At 42.7% G+C, this 18,067-nt stretch overlaps 1 protein-coding gene and 1 long non-coding RNA gene across 2 annotated transcripts in view; one reads left to right on the forward strand and one right to left on the reverse strand.

Moving 5' to 3' along the window:
* The first annotated feature begins 1,414 nt into the window (after positions 1–1,414).
* The window catches only part of RGS5 (regulator of G protein signaling 5), a 266,688-nt gene continuing 250,035 nt past the window's right edge, over positions 1,415–18,067 (forward strand). The window contains exon 1 of the mRNA XM_073593280.1: positions 1,415–1,773. Within this exon, the coding sequence (XP_073449381.1) occupies positions 1,730–1,773 (44 nt within the window). The 5' untranslated portion in view covers positions 1,415–1,729. The remainder of the gene's footprint in view (positions 1,774–18,067) is intronic.
* LOC141102541 (uncharacterized) lies at positions 13,975–16,632 on the reverse strand. Its single transcript, XR_012235138.1, has 2 exons — positions 16,222–16,632; positions 13,975–14,601 (listed from the first exon to the last, which is right to left on the reverse strand). It is a non-coding gene; the product is annotated as an uncharacterized lncRNA (long non-coding RNA).

Here is an 18,067-nt window from a genome sequence, read left to right on the forward strand (position 1 = left end):
TCGCTCCTGAGACAGAACTGGGATCTGTCAATGTAAACAGACAGATCCCCATTCTGTCCAGGGAGGAGAGACAGATCTGCTTTTCCTAGTGATTAAGAACAGCGATCTGTCTCCTCCTCCAGTCACTACACTCCCCCCACAGTTAAAAACACCTCCCTAGGGAACACTTAACACTTTGATCGCCCCCTAGTGGCAACCCCTTCTCTGCCAGTGGCATTTATACAGTAATCAGTGGCTATTTTTAGCACTGATCCCTGTATAAATGTCACTGGTCCCAAAAAAGTGTCAAAAGTGTATGATCTGTCCACCGCAATGTCGCAGTCCTGACAAAAATCGCTGACCACCGTCATTATCAGTAAAAAAAATAAAATTAATAATAAAAATGCTATAAATCAATTCCCTATTTTGTAGACGCTATAACTTTTGCGCAAACCAATCAATATACACTTATTGCAAATTTTTTTACCAAAAATATGTTGAAGAATACATATCAGCCTAAACTGATGAGGAAATTATTTTTTTAATTTTTTGGGGGGATATTTATTATAGCAAAAAGTAAAAAAATATTGTTTTATTTTTTTAATTATAGTGCAAAAAAAAAAAAAAAAACACAGAGGTGATCAAATACCACAAAAGGAAAGCTCTATTTGTGAAAAAAAAAGGACATACATTTTGTTTGGGTACAATGTCGAACGACTGCGCAATTGTCAGTTAAAGAGACGCAGTGCCACATCTCAAAAAATGGCCTGGTCATGAAGGGGCAAATCCTTCCGGTCCTTAAGTGGTTAAGGAGAAAAGCACCATTACTAGAATATTGTACAATAGAAGAATATAAATGTAGCAATTTGTTATTTTTATTTAAAACCTAATTTTTTACTTACTGTACTTATGAATGTAATCTTTCCCAGTTCCCAAAACAAGGAGAAAAAGCAAGAATATACATGTAGTAGATTATTTTTTCTAACAAAAGTACTTTTTTAATTTCTTATGAATATTATCTTGCCTAGTTTCCACAAAAAAGAGAGAAGCACAATAATTTGATTATTTAAAGAAGAAACAGCAATATAAGTTCATATGAATGTTATTTTGCCTGATTTCCAAAAAAAAAAAAAAAAAAAAAAGAGAGAGAGAAAAGCACAATAATTTGAATAATTTAAGAAAAACAGCAATATAATTGTAAGAATGTGATATACAGCCCTCTTGCTAAATATACATTTTTGGTCTATAGCTAAAAGGAGAAACTTAGTATGTAAAGTTATAAGCTGGCGATGAAAATTTTGCAGATTAGGTATTGACTGGTAGAGTTTATGGTAAGTTAGTCCCTTGATGAAATAAGAGAAGCCTGACATCCAGGGAAGCCAGCACAATGGGTTAATATCCAGGGTCTGCATCCTTTCTAGCTCTGGGGAAAGCACAGAACTTACTGCTCTCTCCAGCTTGTGCTGTTCAGGAGGATGTCATTGGATGAGGGGTTGGCTCACTTCCAGGGTTAAACCTCTATATACTTCTGCTACTAAGAGACTGAGACCTCAGAGTGAGAAAACCAGAGAGAGTACTGCTGTCAAAGCTCTAGACAGCTTTATCAGACAGCCAGAGACAGACTGCGGCACAGTGCTTATCTAAGACACCCAGAGACAACTGTCTTCAGAAAGACAAAGCCTTCTGCCAAGGAGAGAGGAAAAGATTGTACCAGTTACTTGTCAAGGACCAGCAACACACAGAAGCCACCATGTGTAAAGGATTAGCTGCCCTGCCCCACACCTGCCTGGAGAGGTGAGACTGCTCGGAGTACAACTAATACTGTCAGTAGGATGAACACTGGTGTACTGTTCAATACTGTGCACTGTAAAAGGCTTATCTGCCTAGGTCTTTTTTTCCCTTAAATTCTCATTAGCCTCTATAAGATTTAGACCCAAACTTAATACATAATGACCAGCTATATATGATTCACAACAGGCATCTTTGTTTTATGATCTTTTTCATTTTTTTTTTTTTTTTACCCATTGTGAGCTCTAATGATCAATAGTTTTTACCAAAAAAAAATTTTTTGTAATGTTGCATTTAATTCTTACTATCCAAATTATCTTGGTTTCTTAAATTATTGTGGAGTATTTGATCTGCAGAGAAAAAAAATGTAATGCACGTCAGTCTTCCTGGATCAGTTTGACCTCAATCTAAACAGAGTTATATAAATTTAACAGCGGTCTTCCCAGGAGGTCTTTTAAATTGTTGGCAGCTATGCTGAAGGCTATAGTGCTAATTCCATACTATGTCATTTATAATAGGCATGACGTTTTAAAAAATGATGTAATACGTATTATTTATATTTACTGGAGTTACATAGCTGCTTTCTTAAAGATATTAATCCGCATATCAGCTGACATGCTCACGGTTCTCCCTGCCACTTGGTGTAAAAGTCTTGCACAGACAAGTGCTCAGCTTTTGCTTTGCAATGCATTATTTTAAAATGAATGTGGTACCTAAAGACACTGATGCTACAATTCCCATTCAGTTCACAAATGCTTACCCTAATAAGCCCAGCCACAATGATGACCATCAGGACATTGACCAGAAGCAGCGTTGGCACTGGATGCGTGCATAAGCTCTTGGGATAATATTTGTAAGCTTATTAATGTGTAGATCCCGAGGTCAGTCACATTTTTTGGAAATGTGTAGATACAGTATGTCATCACAATACTTTATTTGAAACATTCAGAGGATGCTGCCTGCTAATTTCTAAGGATGACTTTGTTAAAACCCTAAAGCCGCGTACACACGATCAGAATTTCCGACAACAAATGTTCGATGTGAGCTTGTTGTCAGAAATTCCGACCGTGTGTAGGCTCCATCGAACATTTTTCGTCGGAATTTCTGACAACAACAATTTGAGAGCTGATTCTCAAATTTTCCGACAACAAACTCCGTTGTCGTAAATTCCGATCGTGTGTACACAATTCCGACGCACAAAATTCCACGCATGCTCGGAATCAAGCAAAAGAGCCGCACTGGCTATTGAACTTAATTTTTCTCGGGTTGTCGTACGTGTTGTACATCACCGCGTTCTTGGCGATCGGAATTTCCAACAACATTTGTGCGACCGTGTGTATGCAAGACAAGTTTGAGCCAACATCCGGCGGAAATCAATCCAGGAGTTCGTTATTGGAATGTCCGATCGTGTGTACATGGCAATACACTTAATCCAATCTATGAAATCAAATTAGTGTTATAGAGTTGAAAGAATCAATATGGTTTTTTTTTTTTTTTGCTTCCTGTTGCCAATGTGCAATGATTTTGGTGAAGGATAAATTGATGTGAAATGATAAAGGATAAACATAGATGGACAGTTATCTTACTGAACTTGACATCTTCCTGTCCTCAAACTTGAAGGGGTACCATCTTCTGTACAACCATCAATACACACAATCAACACTGTTTGCTTTGTGTAATCTCTAAGTGATAGCAAACACTTCTGACTGTCATAGGAATGCAATACTACCCCCTAAGGAAGAGCTTCATTTCCCAATCAGGTCCAAATTAAGCCATGGATGGCCTCCCTAATTATCTGATAATTATACCTACGAAACATGTCATAAAAGGATTACAATGCTTTTCAGCTGTCCAAGACAATGAGGTTGATGTACTAAAAGAGTGGAGGTTGTTAACTAAAACTGGCCATACATGTATACATTTATTTCATTCAGCTTGTGGGCTGAACACAGAAATCTAACAGATTCCTTCATCTAGGCTGACAGCACTGATGAATAATTCTCCCCTGCTGGGGCATGGTATTCTGACAGCCGGCGCCAGCGGCTATCAGGATACTTGGATAGTGCCTGCATCTAAGTGGATACAGGTGCTGTTCATCAGAGAAATTTCCAACAGGCTTCTTTGACAAAAGTGGATTGAACAGTCGACTTTTGTCAAGTGGAGTGGTGCAGGCAGGGTCACACGCTGCTCAAATTTTGGCTGAACCAGCAGGAATCAGACAAAATTTGAGCAGTGTATAGCCAGCTTAGGGAAAGTAAATGTACGCTTTGCAAAATGTTTGTTTACTGAGTGATTACTTCAATTATAGTGAAGCCAAATACTATTACCAATTATATTAAAGCGCTGCGCAAAGTGTTGGCGCGATATAAATCCTGTATAATAATAATAATAATAATAATATCCAAGCAAAACACCTTGTTCAATCTCCCTCAGCCTCTATTTCTTTAGAATATCTAGCACAGAATCCCAAGTAACTAGTTTATGCTCTCTTTAGAAGTCAAACGTTCCTGGAAATTATTTTAACATCTTGACAAGTTTTCGTGTTCAAATCAAATTATATTCCAATGATTTATAGTGACGTCAAGTTTTAGATCATAACATTGGGACTATTTGTGCTTAATCCCAACCAAAACCCATGAAAACAGATGCTCAGAAAGGCACAAGAAAATCATTCATTTATATATCCTGCAAGAAAGTGGGATGTGTACTATCAAACATACAAATCTGTTATTTTTCAAACTTTAAGGACACGCAGTAGAATGGAGATATGATATGCAACTTTTATGCATGGGATCATTTGAACTCAACATTGTGTATAGATGTAAAGTAAGAGTAGACATACAATCACTCAAGGCAAAGGAATGTTATGCTTATGTTTTGAACCAAGCTATATAACTTAATTATGGGAAAGCAATCTTTTGCACGGCATTTATAAAACTATACTCAGAATTTGCTCAACAACTCAGTTTTGCTGTAAATGAATTCCTTTAATGCGTTTTTAAAGACCTTTTCTTAAAATTTATAAGGAACCATCTCTTGGTTTGGAAGAATTTAAACCACAGCACTGTAATTCAGAATATACTGTGTGCCCCTTTATATACTGTAGTTCATTCAAATATTTTCCACTTAGAAGTACTTTATTAAAGTATTATGTGGTCTGATTGGTATCAGGTTAAAACAGCTTTAACTTTCCACAGATCAAACACTTTGGTCGGTTGCAAGCGTGTCCATGAAATTATGTCTCCTTTTTATAGCTACCAGGTTCATTTTCAAATATATGGAAATCATCAATGTTACAACAAGAGCCGCTTGGAAAGATAAACTATCACTTACCAGCCTACTTACTGTGGTTTTCATGGTCTGGGCCACCAAGGGATCTTGTTAACATGACTATTTGTCATCATGGTATTACTGCTGCTTAACCTTTTGATCTACAGCTGTCACAGAGATCTCAGTTTAATCATAAACTATTAATATTCTGTATTAATATTGCAACATGATTTATGAAGCTTTACTTGGAATTTGCACTGTCTGCATTTGAAGCTTACATAGGCATTGCCTGTAAACATTCCCTAGATTTGTAACTTTGCACTATGCATGGTAATTAGCCACAATCCAAAACCACTCTGTGGTAGATATACATAATGTGTCGGCTTGTATGATCTTCACTTTGTCTTGCCATCACATAGACATGAACGAGGTGTCATACAACATTTCATGCATGTCTATCTTCCTACTCTCTTCCACTGCGACAGCCAAGAGTCAAGGGTTATCATGTTCGCCATATGCATTCAGTGTATATAACACATGTATGACATCTCATAAATGTGCCAAAATGTAACTGACATGTTCCATGATGCAAAGTGCATATGGGGTGAATGTAGAATCCCCTGTTAGAATAGTCATTTATGAGCTGCCGGAGACAAATACCAAGTTTGCCACTATAGGCAATGCAACTGTGCCAATAAAATAGTAAATTCAGTTATAATATTTTGTATACGCCTAAAATGTTTCATTCACAAATCTGACAAAGGTTGTTAAACAAATCTGATTTCTTTCTATGAGGAAGTAAGCAAAACCTTAGACAAAGGGGTGTCTGTGGATATAGTTTAATTAGATTTTGCAAAAACATTTGACACAGTTCCCCACACACGGCTAATGTGTAAAGTAAAGTCTACAGGCTTGGAAAGATCAATTTGTAATTGGATAGAAAACTGGCTAAAAGAGCATATCCAGAGCGGAGTGGTTAATGATTCATACTCAAAAGGTTCAGTGTCGGGACCCTCACTTTTTAATATATTTATAAATAATTTTTATTTATAAATAATATAGGGTTTTTGATTAAAAGTACTATTTAAGTGTTTGCAGATGACGCCAAGCTATGCAGTGGAATAACATCCTTATAGGATGTCTCCAACTTACAAGTCAACCTCAATGCACTGTTTAATTAGACAACTATGTGGTAAATGATGTTTAATGTTGATAAATGTAAAGTTTTGCACTTGGGGGGCTAAGAATATGCATGCATCTTACATACTAGGAGGAGAACAGGTGGGGGAATCAATGGTGGGGAAGGGTCTGGGTGTTCTGGTAGATCATAAACATAATAATAGCATGCAATGCCAAGCTGTGGTTTCAAAAGCGAGCAAAGTCCTTGCTTGTATTAAAAGAGGTATGGACTCCAGAGAGAGAGATATCATTTTACCCTCGTACAAATCATTAGTAAGACCTCATCTGGAATACGCAGTTCAGTTTTGGGCGCCAATTCACAAAAAGGATATTGGGAAACTGGAGAAGGGCAGCCAAACTGAAAAGAGGCAAAGAGTAGCTCAGCTCTGAGGAAAGATTAGAGGAAGATGAGATTGGGGGGATATGATTAACATGTATAAATTCATAACTGGTCCATATAGTGAACTTGGTGTTGAGTTATTCACTTTAAGGTCATCACAGAGGACAAAGGGGCAAGCTTTACATCTGTATTTAATCTCCAAATATGGAAAGGCTTCTTCACAGCATAAGCTGTGAAAATGTGGAACTCCTTCAAGAGCTGGTTCTGGCTAGCTGAGTAGATTGTTGTAAAAAAGCCTGGATTCTTTCCTAGATACTGTACATATAATATAACCAGATACTAATAATTATAGGTAAAGTTGATCCAGGGAATATCTGATTGCCTCTTGGGGGATCAGGAAGGAATCTTTTCCCCCACTTGAGCAAATTGGATCATACTTTATTGGTTGTTTTTACCTTCCTCTGGATCATCTGTAAGTATAGGATTGTGGATATATGATTGTATACAATGTTTTCCTTCTATTTGTTGAACTGGATGGACTTGTGTCTTTTTTCAACCAGACTAATTATGTAACCATGTAATAAAGCCAGAACCTAGTAAATTCAATGGAATGAAGCAATCCTGTTTGTAGATTCCTGCCATTTTTAGTGGCTAATAGGAAACTGATTGAAAAAAGGCATGTGAAGCTGGGCACTGCCATAGGGAATTGTCAAGTCCAACATGGACAATACACAAATCTGTCAAAAAAGACATTTATGGGATGCCTTGAAGTTGAACTTTGTATTTTGGAACCGGCACTGTGACCAATAGGAGACATTATTGGTCACAGTGCACTTTGGCTGAGTAATTATAGAAGCAGTGACACCCCAATCTACTTTCATTTGATTAATATCAGTAGTGGTTTGACCAGCAGAAGTAGAGCCACGAAATACTGTAATTTTCTGGTCAGAAAAAGAAAACTGCCATTGCTAGGTCTACTGCTCCACCACTAACCCCACCAAAAGCCTTAAAACTGGCTATGACTGGATTCAGTGCAGTTGATAACTTTGTAACTATTATATTTTTTAATAGAGTGTTTGAAGTAACGCGCAAGGCCTTTGTGTCCTTTCTGTTTTTGTTGTTTATGCAGTGGACCTTGACCAGAGCCATGACCTCTTCTGCCTCCTGCCCTTCCACTTTCTCCTCCATTTACTCCTCTTCTCCTTCCTCATTTATCTCATCCACTTTCTCCTTAACCACTGCCACCCTCTCTCTCTCTACCCCCTTCTTGAATTCTTCCTCCTCCACCCCCTCAACCACCATCACCAACTCCTCCCTTTACTGCTCCTCTCCTTCTTCACCTTTTTCTCCTCCACCTACTCAACCACCACTACCTCCTCCCTCTACTCTTCTTCTACTTCCTCTTCACTTCTGCCTCCTCTGCCTCCTCTACCACCACAACTTCCTCTCTCTACTCCTCCTCTCCTTCTTTCTCACCTTTTCCTCCTTCACCTACTTAGCCACCACCACTTCCTCCTTCTACTCCAGTTCTCTTTTCTCCTCACCTCATCTTTCTCCACCTCCTTCACCACCCCCTCTTCTTCCCTCTTTTACTCCTCTCCTTCCTTTTCACCTCTTTCTCCTTCTACACCCTATGTGATTATGGCATTAGGGGAAACTAAAGGAAGCTGTTTTTTTCTTCACTCTACCAGTGGCTCATCATCTAGGCTGCACCATTTTGGTCCCTTTTGAAGAGGCGACTAAAATGATGAGCTGCGATGAGGCAGATTAGTGACACATTCTCTCTTGTGTTCCTCTTGTGTTCCCCCTAGAGCACACACTGAGTCAATAGATAAGAGCACTCATAAAAAACATTCAACTGCAACACCTCACCCCCATAGAGCTGTTATTTTAGTTTTTATAAACACACCCTTATTTTGTAGCTCTAAATCTCCACATACACAAGTTGTTTTTGTTTTTATCTATTTCTATTATGTTAGTTCCCAATGATTCTGTACTACAGTGTTTAATTGCATACATTTGCAGTCTTCCTTTTGAGGACACTCATCCACCACTTCCTCCTCCCTCTACTCTTCTTCTACTTCCTCTTCACTTCTGCCTCCTCTGCCCCCTCTACCACCACAACCTCCTCTCTCTACTCCTCCTCCCCTTCTTTCTCACTTTTTCCTCCTTCACCTACTTAGCCACCACCACTTCCTCCTTCTACTCCAGTTCTCTTTCCTCATCACCTCATCTTTCTCCACCTCCTTCACCACCCCCTCTTCTTCCCTCTTTTGCTCCTCTCTTTCCTTTTCACCTCTTACTCCTTCACCCCCTATGTGATTATGGCATGAGTGGAAACTAAAGGAAGCTGTTTCTTTCTTCACTCTACCAGTGGCTCATCATCTAGGCTGCACCATTTTGGTCCCTTTTGAAGAGGCGACTAAAATGATGAGCTGCGATGAGGCAGACACATTCTCTCTTGTGTTCCTCTTGTGTTTCCCCTAGAGCACACACTGAATCAATAGATAAGATCACTCATAAAAAACATTCAACTGCAACACCTCACCCCCATAGAGCTGTTATTTTAGTTTTATAAACACAGCCTTATTTTGTAGCTTTAAATCTCCACATACACAAGTTGTTTTTGTTTTTATCTATTTCTATTATGTTAGTTCTCAATGATTCTGTAATACATAGTTTAATTGCATACATTTGCAGTCTTCCTTTTGAGGACACTCAACCACCACTACCTCCTCCCTCTACTCTTCTTCTACTTCCTCTTCACTTCTGCCTCCTCTGCCTCCTCTACCACCACAACCTCCTCTCTCTACTCCTCCTCTCCTTCTTTCTCACTTTTTCCTCCTTCACCTACTTAGCCACCACCACTTCCTCCTTCTACTCCTGTTCTCTTTCCTCCTCACCTCATCTTTTCCAACTCCTTTACCACCCCCTCTTCTTCCTTCTTTTCCTCCTCTCCTTCCTTTTCACCTCTTTCTCCTTCACCTCCTATGTGATTATGGCATGAGGTTTAACTAAAGGAAGCTGTTTTTTTCTTCACTCTACCAGTGGCTCATCATCTAGGCTGCACCATTTTGGTCCCTTTTGAAGAGGCGACTAAAATGATGAGCTGCGATGAGGCAGACACATTCTCTCTTGTGTTCCTCTTGTGTTCCCCCTAGAGCACACACTGAATCAATAGATAAGATCACTCATAAAAACATTCAACTGCAACACCTCACCCCCATAGAGCTGTTATTTTAGTTTTTATAAACACAGCCTTATTTTGTAGCTTTAAATCCCCACATACACAAGTTGTTTTTGTTTTTATCTATTTCTATTATGTTAGTTCACAATGATTCTGTAATACAGAGTTTAATTGCATACATTTGCAGTCTTCCTTTTGAGCACACTCAACCACCACTACCTCCTCCCTCTACTCTTCTTCTACTTCCTCTTCACTTCTGCCTCCTCTGCCCTCCCTACCACCACAACCTCCTCTCTCTACTCCTCCTCTCCTTCTTTCTCACTTTTTCCTCCTTCACCTACTTAGCCACCACCACTTCCTCCTTCTACTCCTGTTCTCTTTCCTCCTCACCTCATCTTTTCCAACTTCTTCACCACCCCCTCTTCTTCCCTCTTTTCCTCCTATCTTTCCTTTTCACCTCTTTCTCCTTCACCTCCTATGTGATTATGGCATGAGGTGAAACTAAAGGAAGCTGTTTTTTTCTTCACCAGTGGCTCATCATCTAGGCTGCACCATTTTGGTCCCTTTTGAAGAGGCGACTAAAATGATGAGCTGCGATGAGGCAGATTAGTGACACATTCTCTCTTGTGTTCCTCTTGTGTTCCCCCTAGAGCACACACTGAGTCAATAAATAAGAGCACTCATAAAAAACATTCAACTGCAACACCTCACCCCCATAGAGCTGTTATTTTAGTTTTTATAAACACACCCTTATTTTGTAGCTCTAAATCTCCACATACACAAGTTGTTTTTGTTTTTATCTATTTCTATTATGTTAGTTCTCAATGATTCTGTAATACAGAGTTTAATTGCATACATTTGCAGTCTTCCTTTTGAGGACACTCATCCACCACTACCTCCTCCCTCTACTCTTCTTCTACTTCCTCTTTACTTCTGCCTCCTCTGCCTCCTCTACCACCACAACCTCCTCTCTACTCCTCCTCCCCTTCTTTCTCACCTTTTCCTCCTTCACCTACTTAGCCACCACCACTTCCTCCTTCTACTCCAGTTCTCTTTCCTCCTCACCTCATCTTTCTCCACCTCCTTCACCACCCCCTCTTCTTCCCTCTTTTCCTCCTCTCCTTCCTTTTCACCTCTTTTTCCTTCACCTCCTATGTGATTATGGCATGAGGGGAAACTAAAGGAAGCTGTTTCTTTCTTCACTCTACCAGTGGCTCATAGGGTGACCACATTTCCAAACTGCCATTCAGGGACAATTTTGCCAAGGACTGGGGGGGGGGGGGGTGAGGGGGGGTGTTGAATGTAGTCTCGGCAAGTGATTTGTCAGGCGAATGGCTGGTTTTAGCATCATATTATTTCTATTACTACATTGTAATATATAATGAAATAGTTCAACTCACCATAATGCAGAATCATGAGCTTCTCACTTGCCACCAGATGCAGCATGCCACCATCGCCTGCTACCAGATGCAGCACCGTAGCCTGCCTCCAGATGCAGCGTGTCACTTGCCACCGTGGCAGTGCGGCCCGGGGACCTGTTTTAGAGCATGCTGGAATGGTCCCATTGGAGATAGAGGAGGTGGGTGGCAGTGGCTTTGCTAGGTTTGGTGTCACCCCACTGGTGCGGTAAAACATGGTGTCACCCCCTGCTAAGTCTCCCCTCAGTACAGACCCCCTTCATTAAGTATAGACTCCCCCCAATAAGTACAGGCTGCCCTCAATACAGACTCCCCCAATAAGTACAGACCCCCCACAGTACAGACTCCCCCCAATAAGTACAGACCCCCCACAGTACAGACTCCCCCCAATAAGTACAGACCCCCACAGTACAGACTCCCCACAATAAGTACAGACCCCCCTCAGTACAGACTCCCCCCAATAAGTACAGAACCCCCTCAGTACAGACCCCCCCAATAAGTACAGAACCCCCTCAGTACAGACCCCCTCAATAAGTACAGACCCCCCCTCAGTACAGATTCCCCTCAATCAGTACAGACTCCCCCCAATATTGTATAGACCCCCCAATAAGTACAGACCCCCCCTCAGTACAGACTCCCCCAATAAGTACAGAACCCCCTCAGTACAGACCCCCCCAATAAGTACAGACCCCCCTCAGTACAGATCCCCCTCAATCAGTACAGACTCCCCCGCAATATTGTATAGACCCCCCAATAAGTACAGACCCCCCTCAGTACAGACCCCTCCCTCAGTATAGATCCCCCTCAATCAGTACAGACTCCCCCAATATTGTATAGACCCCCCAATAAGTACAGACCCCCCGCAGTACAGATCCCCCTGCTAAGTACAGAGTTGCTCGGGGGGGGCGGTCTCAGCTCCCCTTAGCTCGGGCGGGTTCGGCTGTGCTTGGGCGGGGGGGACAGTCTCAGTTCCCCTCGGCTCAGGCGGGCTCGGCTATGCTCGGGCAGGGGGGACGATCTCAGCTCCCCTCGGCTCGGGCGGGCTCGGCTATGCTCGGGCAGGGGGGACGATCTCAGCTCCCCTCGGCTCGGGCAGGCTCGGCTGTGCTCAGGCAGGGGGGACGATCTCAGTTCCCCTCGGCTCGGGCGGGCTCGGCTGTGTTCAGGCGGGGGGGTGGTCTCAGCTCCCCTCGGCTCGGACGGGCTCGGCTATGTTCGGAAGGGGGGGTGCGGTCTCAGCTCCCCTTGGCTCAGGCGGGCTCGGCTGTGTTCGGGCGGAGGGGCGGAGGCAGATGGAGCTGGAGGCAGAGCGAGCGCCAGCGCTAGCGGGGTTTGCTCGCTCTGTCAATTTCATTCCGGGACACTGCATTGTCCTGAAATGAAGGTACCCCGGACAGACCTGCTAATTGCGGGAATGTCCCGGGCAATCCGGGACATGTGGGCACCCTAGTGGCTCATCATCTAGGCTGTACCATTTTGGTCCCTTTTGAAGAGGCGACTAAAATGATGAGCTGCGATGAGGCAGACACATTCTCTCTTGTGTTTCTCTTGTGTTCCCCCTAGAGCACACACTGAGTCAATAGATAAGAGCACTCATAAAAAACATTCAACTGCAACACCTCACCCCCATGGAGCTGTTATTTTATTTTTTATAAACACAGCCTTATTTTGTAGCTCTAAATCTCCACATACACAAGTTGTTTTTGTTTTTATCTATTTCTATTATGTTAGTTCTCAATGATTCTGTAATACAGTGTTTAATTGCATACATTTGCAGTCTACCTTTTGAGGACATGCTGGTGATTACAGTTGAGCATATTGTTCATAAAGACATAACCTATCAACACCTTGTTATTATTCTCTTGCAATGAATCGAGCAACATTTTGCAAAAAAAAAATCATAATCTTCTTGCTGTATTATTAATCTTACAAGAACATTGACACAAAATACGTCTTTCCTTGAGAAAATCTGAAAAATAAATTTAAATAGCATAAGCATGTGTCTATCCATAGCATGGGTTATATGCCTTTGAAGAAAAACTATAGTGTTTTATGCACAATCTAGAATAAGCCATACATCAGGATATATATCTTTTTATTAAAAGCTCCCCTGTAGATAAAACAAAAAAATAGTCAATGAATCCAGGACTGTCTCCTGCAGTACCCCTTCTGGGTCACAGGATGTCCTCAGTCTTCTGAGTTAAATGACAACATCACTCATCCTGGAAAACTGGGGATAGACTGTGAGTGCAAGGCCTTATGGCAGTGTTACTTACCACAGTGCCTTATACAGAGGCGGCTCTCATATTAGGTGAAACAGGCAGTAGCCTCAGGCCTCGCAGTCACAGGGGCCTCGCACAGCTGGCTAGTTTACCTAATTAGAGAGCCGCCTCTTCCAGCAGCAGAGGTATCCGCCATCACACAGTCCCGTATCCCCTCGCTTTGCTACAGGAAGAGATAACAGGCTGTGAGTGAGACATGTGATCGGAGCTCACGTACATCTCAGGATCACAGACAGGGAGAGCGGCTCAGTAGAGCCTGCTCACACAGCCAGACAGAAGAGGAGAGAGAGCTTCTGCTCCTCCTCCTCCCACCCTCTCCTCCTGTTTCTGCCCCACCCACTCTCCTCGGCAGTGTTCTCTGTTCTGCCTCAGAGAAGGGGATGTGTGGGTGGGAAGATTCAAGCTGAAGCCCAGCAAACAGAAAAGGAAAAGGGGAGTCTGATCCATCCATCCATCCATCCAGTCCCTCCTGCCTCCCAGTGAGTACACGGATGCTCTTCCTTCCCTTCATCCTACATCCCCCTCGCTTTCTTTCTTTCTTTCTTTCTTTCTTTCTTTCTTTCTTTCTTTCTTTCTTTCTTTCTTTCTTTCTTTCTTTCTTTCTTTCTTTCTTTCTTTCTTTCTTTCTTTCCTTTCTTTCTTTCCTTCCATCCTTCCTTCCTCTTTCTTTCTTTCTTTCTTTCTTTCTTTCTTTCTTTCTTTCTTTCTTTCTTTCTTTCTTTCTTTCTTTCTTTCTTTCCATCTTTCTTTCTCTTTCTTTCTTTCCTTCCATCCATCTTTCTTTCTCTTTCTTTCTTTCCTTCCATCTTTTTTCTCTTTCTTTCTTTCCTTCCATCTTTTTTTCTCTTTCTTTCTTTCCTTCCATCTTTCTTTCTCTTTCTTTCTTTCCTTCCATCTTTCTTTCTCTTTTTCTTTCTCTCTCTTTCTCTCTTTTTCTCTTCCTTCCTTCCTTCCTTCCTTCCTTCCTTCCTTCCTTCCTTCCTTCCTTCCTTCCTTCCTTCCTTCCTTCCTTCCTTCCTTCCTTCCTTCCTTCCTTCCTCCACCCATCCCCTTTATTTCTCTCTTTGTGACAGCCTACCATAATAGGTAGGATCTGTGAGTGCAGCTTCCCTGTGCAGCTCTGCTTGAGGAAAATATATCTTTATTATGCCCACTTACCTACCCCAGTGGTGTATTTAGGTTTTGTGCTGCCCTAGGCCTGACTAAACTTGGGCACCCCCTAATTTAAATATGAACCACCCCTTCCTGTCAAGGCCACACCCCTTCCTTTTTAAGACTCGCCCTGTCATCTTCATCTGAGGAAGACAGAGGGACGTCGGGGGAGGAGGACAGACAGGGTTGTTGTGGTGGTCAATAAGGCCTAGAGAATAGCAGGTTAGGCACGGCTCAGTCCGTAAGAACAGTAATGGATAATGGCCAACAGGCCCTCTTACCAGACCCAGCGAAACCGCAACAGTGATCCTGTGGCTCCCTCTCTGGTGGTGCGGGTAAAGTGTGGCTCCCTCTCTGGTGGTGCGGGTAAAGCGTGGCTCCCTCTCTGGTGGTGCGGGTACAGCGTGGCTCCCTCTCTGGTGGTGCGGGTACAGCGTGGCTCCCTCTCTGGTGGTGCGGGTACAGCGTGGCTCCCTCTCTGGTGGTGCGGGTACAGCGTGGCTCCCTCTCTGGTGGTGCAGGTACAGCGTGGCTCCCTCTGTGGTGGTGTGGGTACAGCGTGGCTCCCTCTCTGGTGTGGGGGTACAGCGTGGCTCTATCTGGTGGTGCGGGTACAGCGTGGCTCCCTCTCTGGTGGTGCAGGTACAGCGTGGCTCCCTCTGTGGTGGTGTGGGTACAGCGTGGCTCCCTCTCTGGTGGTGTGGGTACAGCGTGGCTCTATCTGGTGGTGCGGGTACAGCGTGGCTCCCTCTCTGGTGGTGCGGGTACAGCGTGGGTCTATCTGGTGGTGCGGGTACAGCGTGGGTCTATCTGGTGGTGCGGGTACAGCGTGGCTCCCTCCCTGGTGGTGCGGGTACAGCGTGGCTCCCTCCCTGGTGGTGCGGGTACAGCGTGGCTCCCTCCCTGGTGGTGCGGGTACAGCGTGGCTCCCTCTCTGGTGGTGCGGGTACAGCGTGGCTTTATCTTCTGGTGCGGGTACAGCGTGGCTTTATCTGGTCTCCCCCAGCACAGTCCTCTCTTTTTCTTCCCCTGTAGCACTCTGCTGTTTCCTGGGTTCCAGGTCAGGTCCCCCCCAGCGCATGTATGTTGGGGGACTGTAGCCTGTAGTATGTCTGTGGACATACTGGGGCCGTCAATCTTCTGGTACTACGTTTCCCATAATGCCCATTCCCATGTTTTTGGATTGGCTCTCTGCTATGACAAGAGCGGGCAGAGAGCCGGGCGGCGCATAGGGGAACGAACGAGCCGCTCTCCTCTCCTGTTTAACTTCTGCTGACAGGAGAAAGGAGGGGGGCGAGCGGGGGAAATACACAGCCGCTGTGTACAGCTCTCCTCTCCCTGTCACAGCGCCGCTGCTTGCGATGTGTGATCACCGCTTTGCCGATGGGGGGGGGCGGTGGCTGCACCCACTACAACTGCTTCCTGGTGTCACCCGGGTGCAGTACGCCCCCCCCCCCGCACTCCCATAGCGATCTCACTTAGATTTACTCCTCGGATGGCGGCCCTGCATGCGCAAGTCGGGAGGAGGATGCAGGTGCTTTTTTTTCGTGGGGGGGTTGCCGCCCCCCCGCAAAGTGCCGCCCTAGGCCTGGGCCTTGTCGGCCTAGGCCTAAATACAGCACTGACCTACCCCCTGTACTGTCCACTCCCCTATACTGTACCCTCCTTATAAAGTTCATTTTCATTCCTTGAATTATTTTTCCCATTATGGGAGTGAGTGGGGCCTCATGTCTAAGTTTTGCCTAAGGCATCACAAAGTTTAGAGCCGCCTCTGGCCTTATACTTTTACTTTCAGCATAGAGATGTAGAGTGCAGTGTTGAGCATTTATGCCAGTGCCATTCTCTTCATCATTTTTCATTAGCCACTGTCTGGAGAAAACTGAAGAGGAAGAGGTTTCAGCATGTTACATGAGTGATCAGAGAACATCAGAAGCAGTATAGGACAAGGCATGGTAGGTCAATAATGGGTAAAAGATCAGCTGTGGGGAGACCATAGGAAATGTTAAGGACAAGATCTTCTGATTGCTGTTTTTGGGTACAGCTTCCACAGTAAAGGTCCTCTTTAAGCCATTCACCTGGTACAAGTGCAGAGATCAGTAGATTTGACTTTTCTCCAACCTCGTTTCTTTCATGATTATTCTTGGTTATTAGCTCAAAGGGGTCAAATTACTGAATGAGTAGAGACTGTTCACTTAGAAAAGTATGATGGTTTTCAAAGATTGTGCAGTGGTTCATGAATTATGTTAAAATTCACAATGCTGCACAAAGAAAGACTTCTGTTTTCATACTTGGAAGGTAAATACATCTGGTAGACAGTCATTAAAAACATTGTGAATACCACAATGTCTATATGTAGATATTGAGGAAAAGTTAAAACATTCTCTATGTATTTCTTAGACCATCGGTCCACTTCCTGAGAAGAACACAGCAGGTAAGTATTCATTCAAATAATTACTATATTTACAGCTCACTATACATTAGCATGATGGTCAATAGGAAGATTTATCCTTACATTTGTGGTCATTGGGAAGAGTCCCCCCTTACAGATAGCAAAAGATCATGGTTGTCAGTGGTTACTTATCTCAGAAACAGAAACTGCTCTTTGCTCAAAGAACCCCTAACAATCTCTGGAGGAACCCTGCTTGAGAAAGGCTGTTATAGAGTATCAGAGAAAACGTTTGCCCAAGAATCAACAGCACAACTTAGGTATTACCAGGGTTCTATATAAAAAGTGTTTGGTCAGACCCAACCCAAGGGTTCCAAATAAACCCAAATTTTAGTGGTTTACGTCTGAACTTATAAATTAGTTGATATAACAAGATGATAGAGTTAACTGGACAGATCCATTCAGCTACTGTTGGAGAGGAGGAGCCCTCTCATGTGAGCAAAATTACTTTTTTTGCATAAAAGTACAATATACACAACAGTGTTTTGGCATATTTAGAGAGAATATTTACCAGAGAATAGTAGAAACAAAATCAACAGGTAATTAAAAAAGTAACTAAAATGAAAAACATGACTTAATTTGGTACCATGAAAGTCCTGTGTTCTTTTATTTCCTAATATATCTGTATGAGATGTTGAGATACCTTAAAAAGGACAAAAAAATCATAATTTGTACCAGAGTTTTTTATTGCAATTTCATGTTATAGTAGCTCATGTATGAATGTGTTACCTCTGCACTGAAGATTTCCAAATATCAGTAACAGTTGTAAGGTCCCTTTACTATGTGGAAAGTGATCAAATTCTGATGCTAGCATTTTCTTTGTTGCTACAAGTCTGTAATAAAACTGCAAGTGTAGCAGTACAGTGTTTTCTTCAATGATCCATTTGTTTCTAGGTATAAGCACACCAGAAAGGTCCCCACACTTTATTGTATTCATCTCACTCTTTTGCTTCCAAAATTCCAAAAAACTCCTATTTTTTTTTTTTTTTTTTGAGTGTTCGCAAATATATTTTAATGAAATTTTGA

This window comes from Aquarana catesbeiana, linkage group LG07 (assembly GCF_042186555.1).
Source record: "Aquarana catesbeiana isolate 2022-GZ linkage group LG07, ASM4218655v1, whole genome shotgun sequence".
Taxonomy (NCBI): Eukaryota; Metazoa; Chordata; class Amphibia; order Anura; family Ranidae; genus Aquarana; species Aquarana catesbeiana.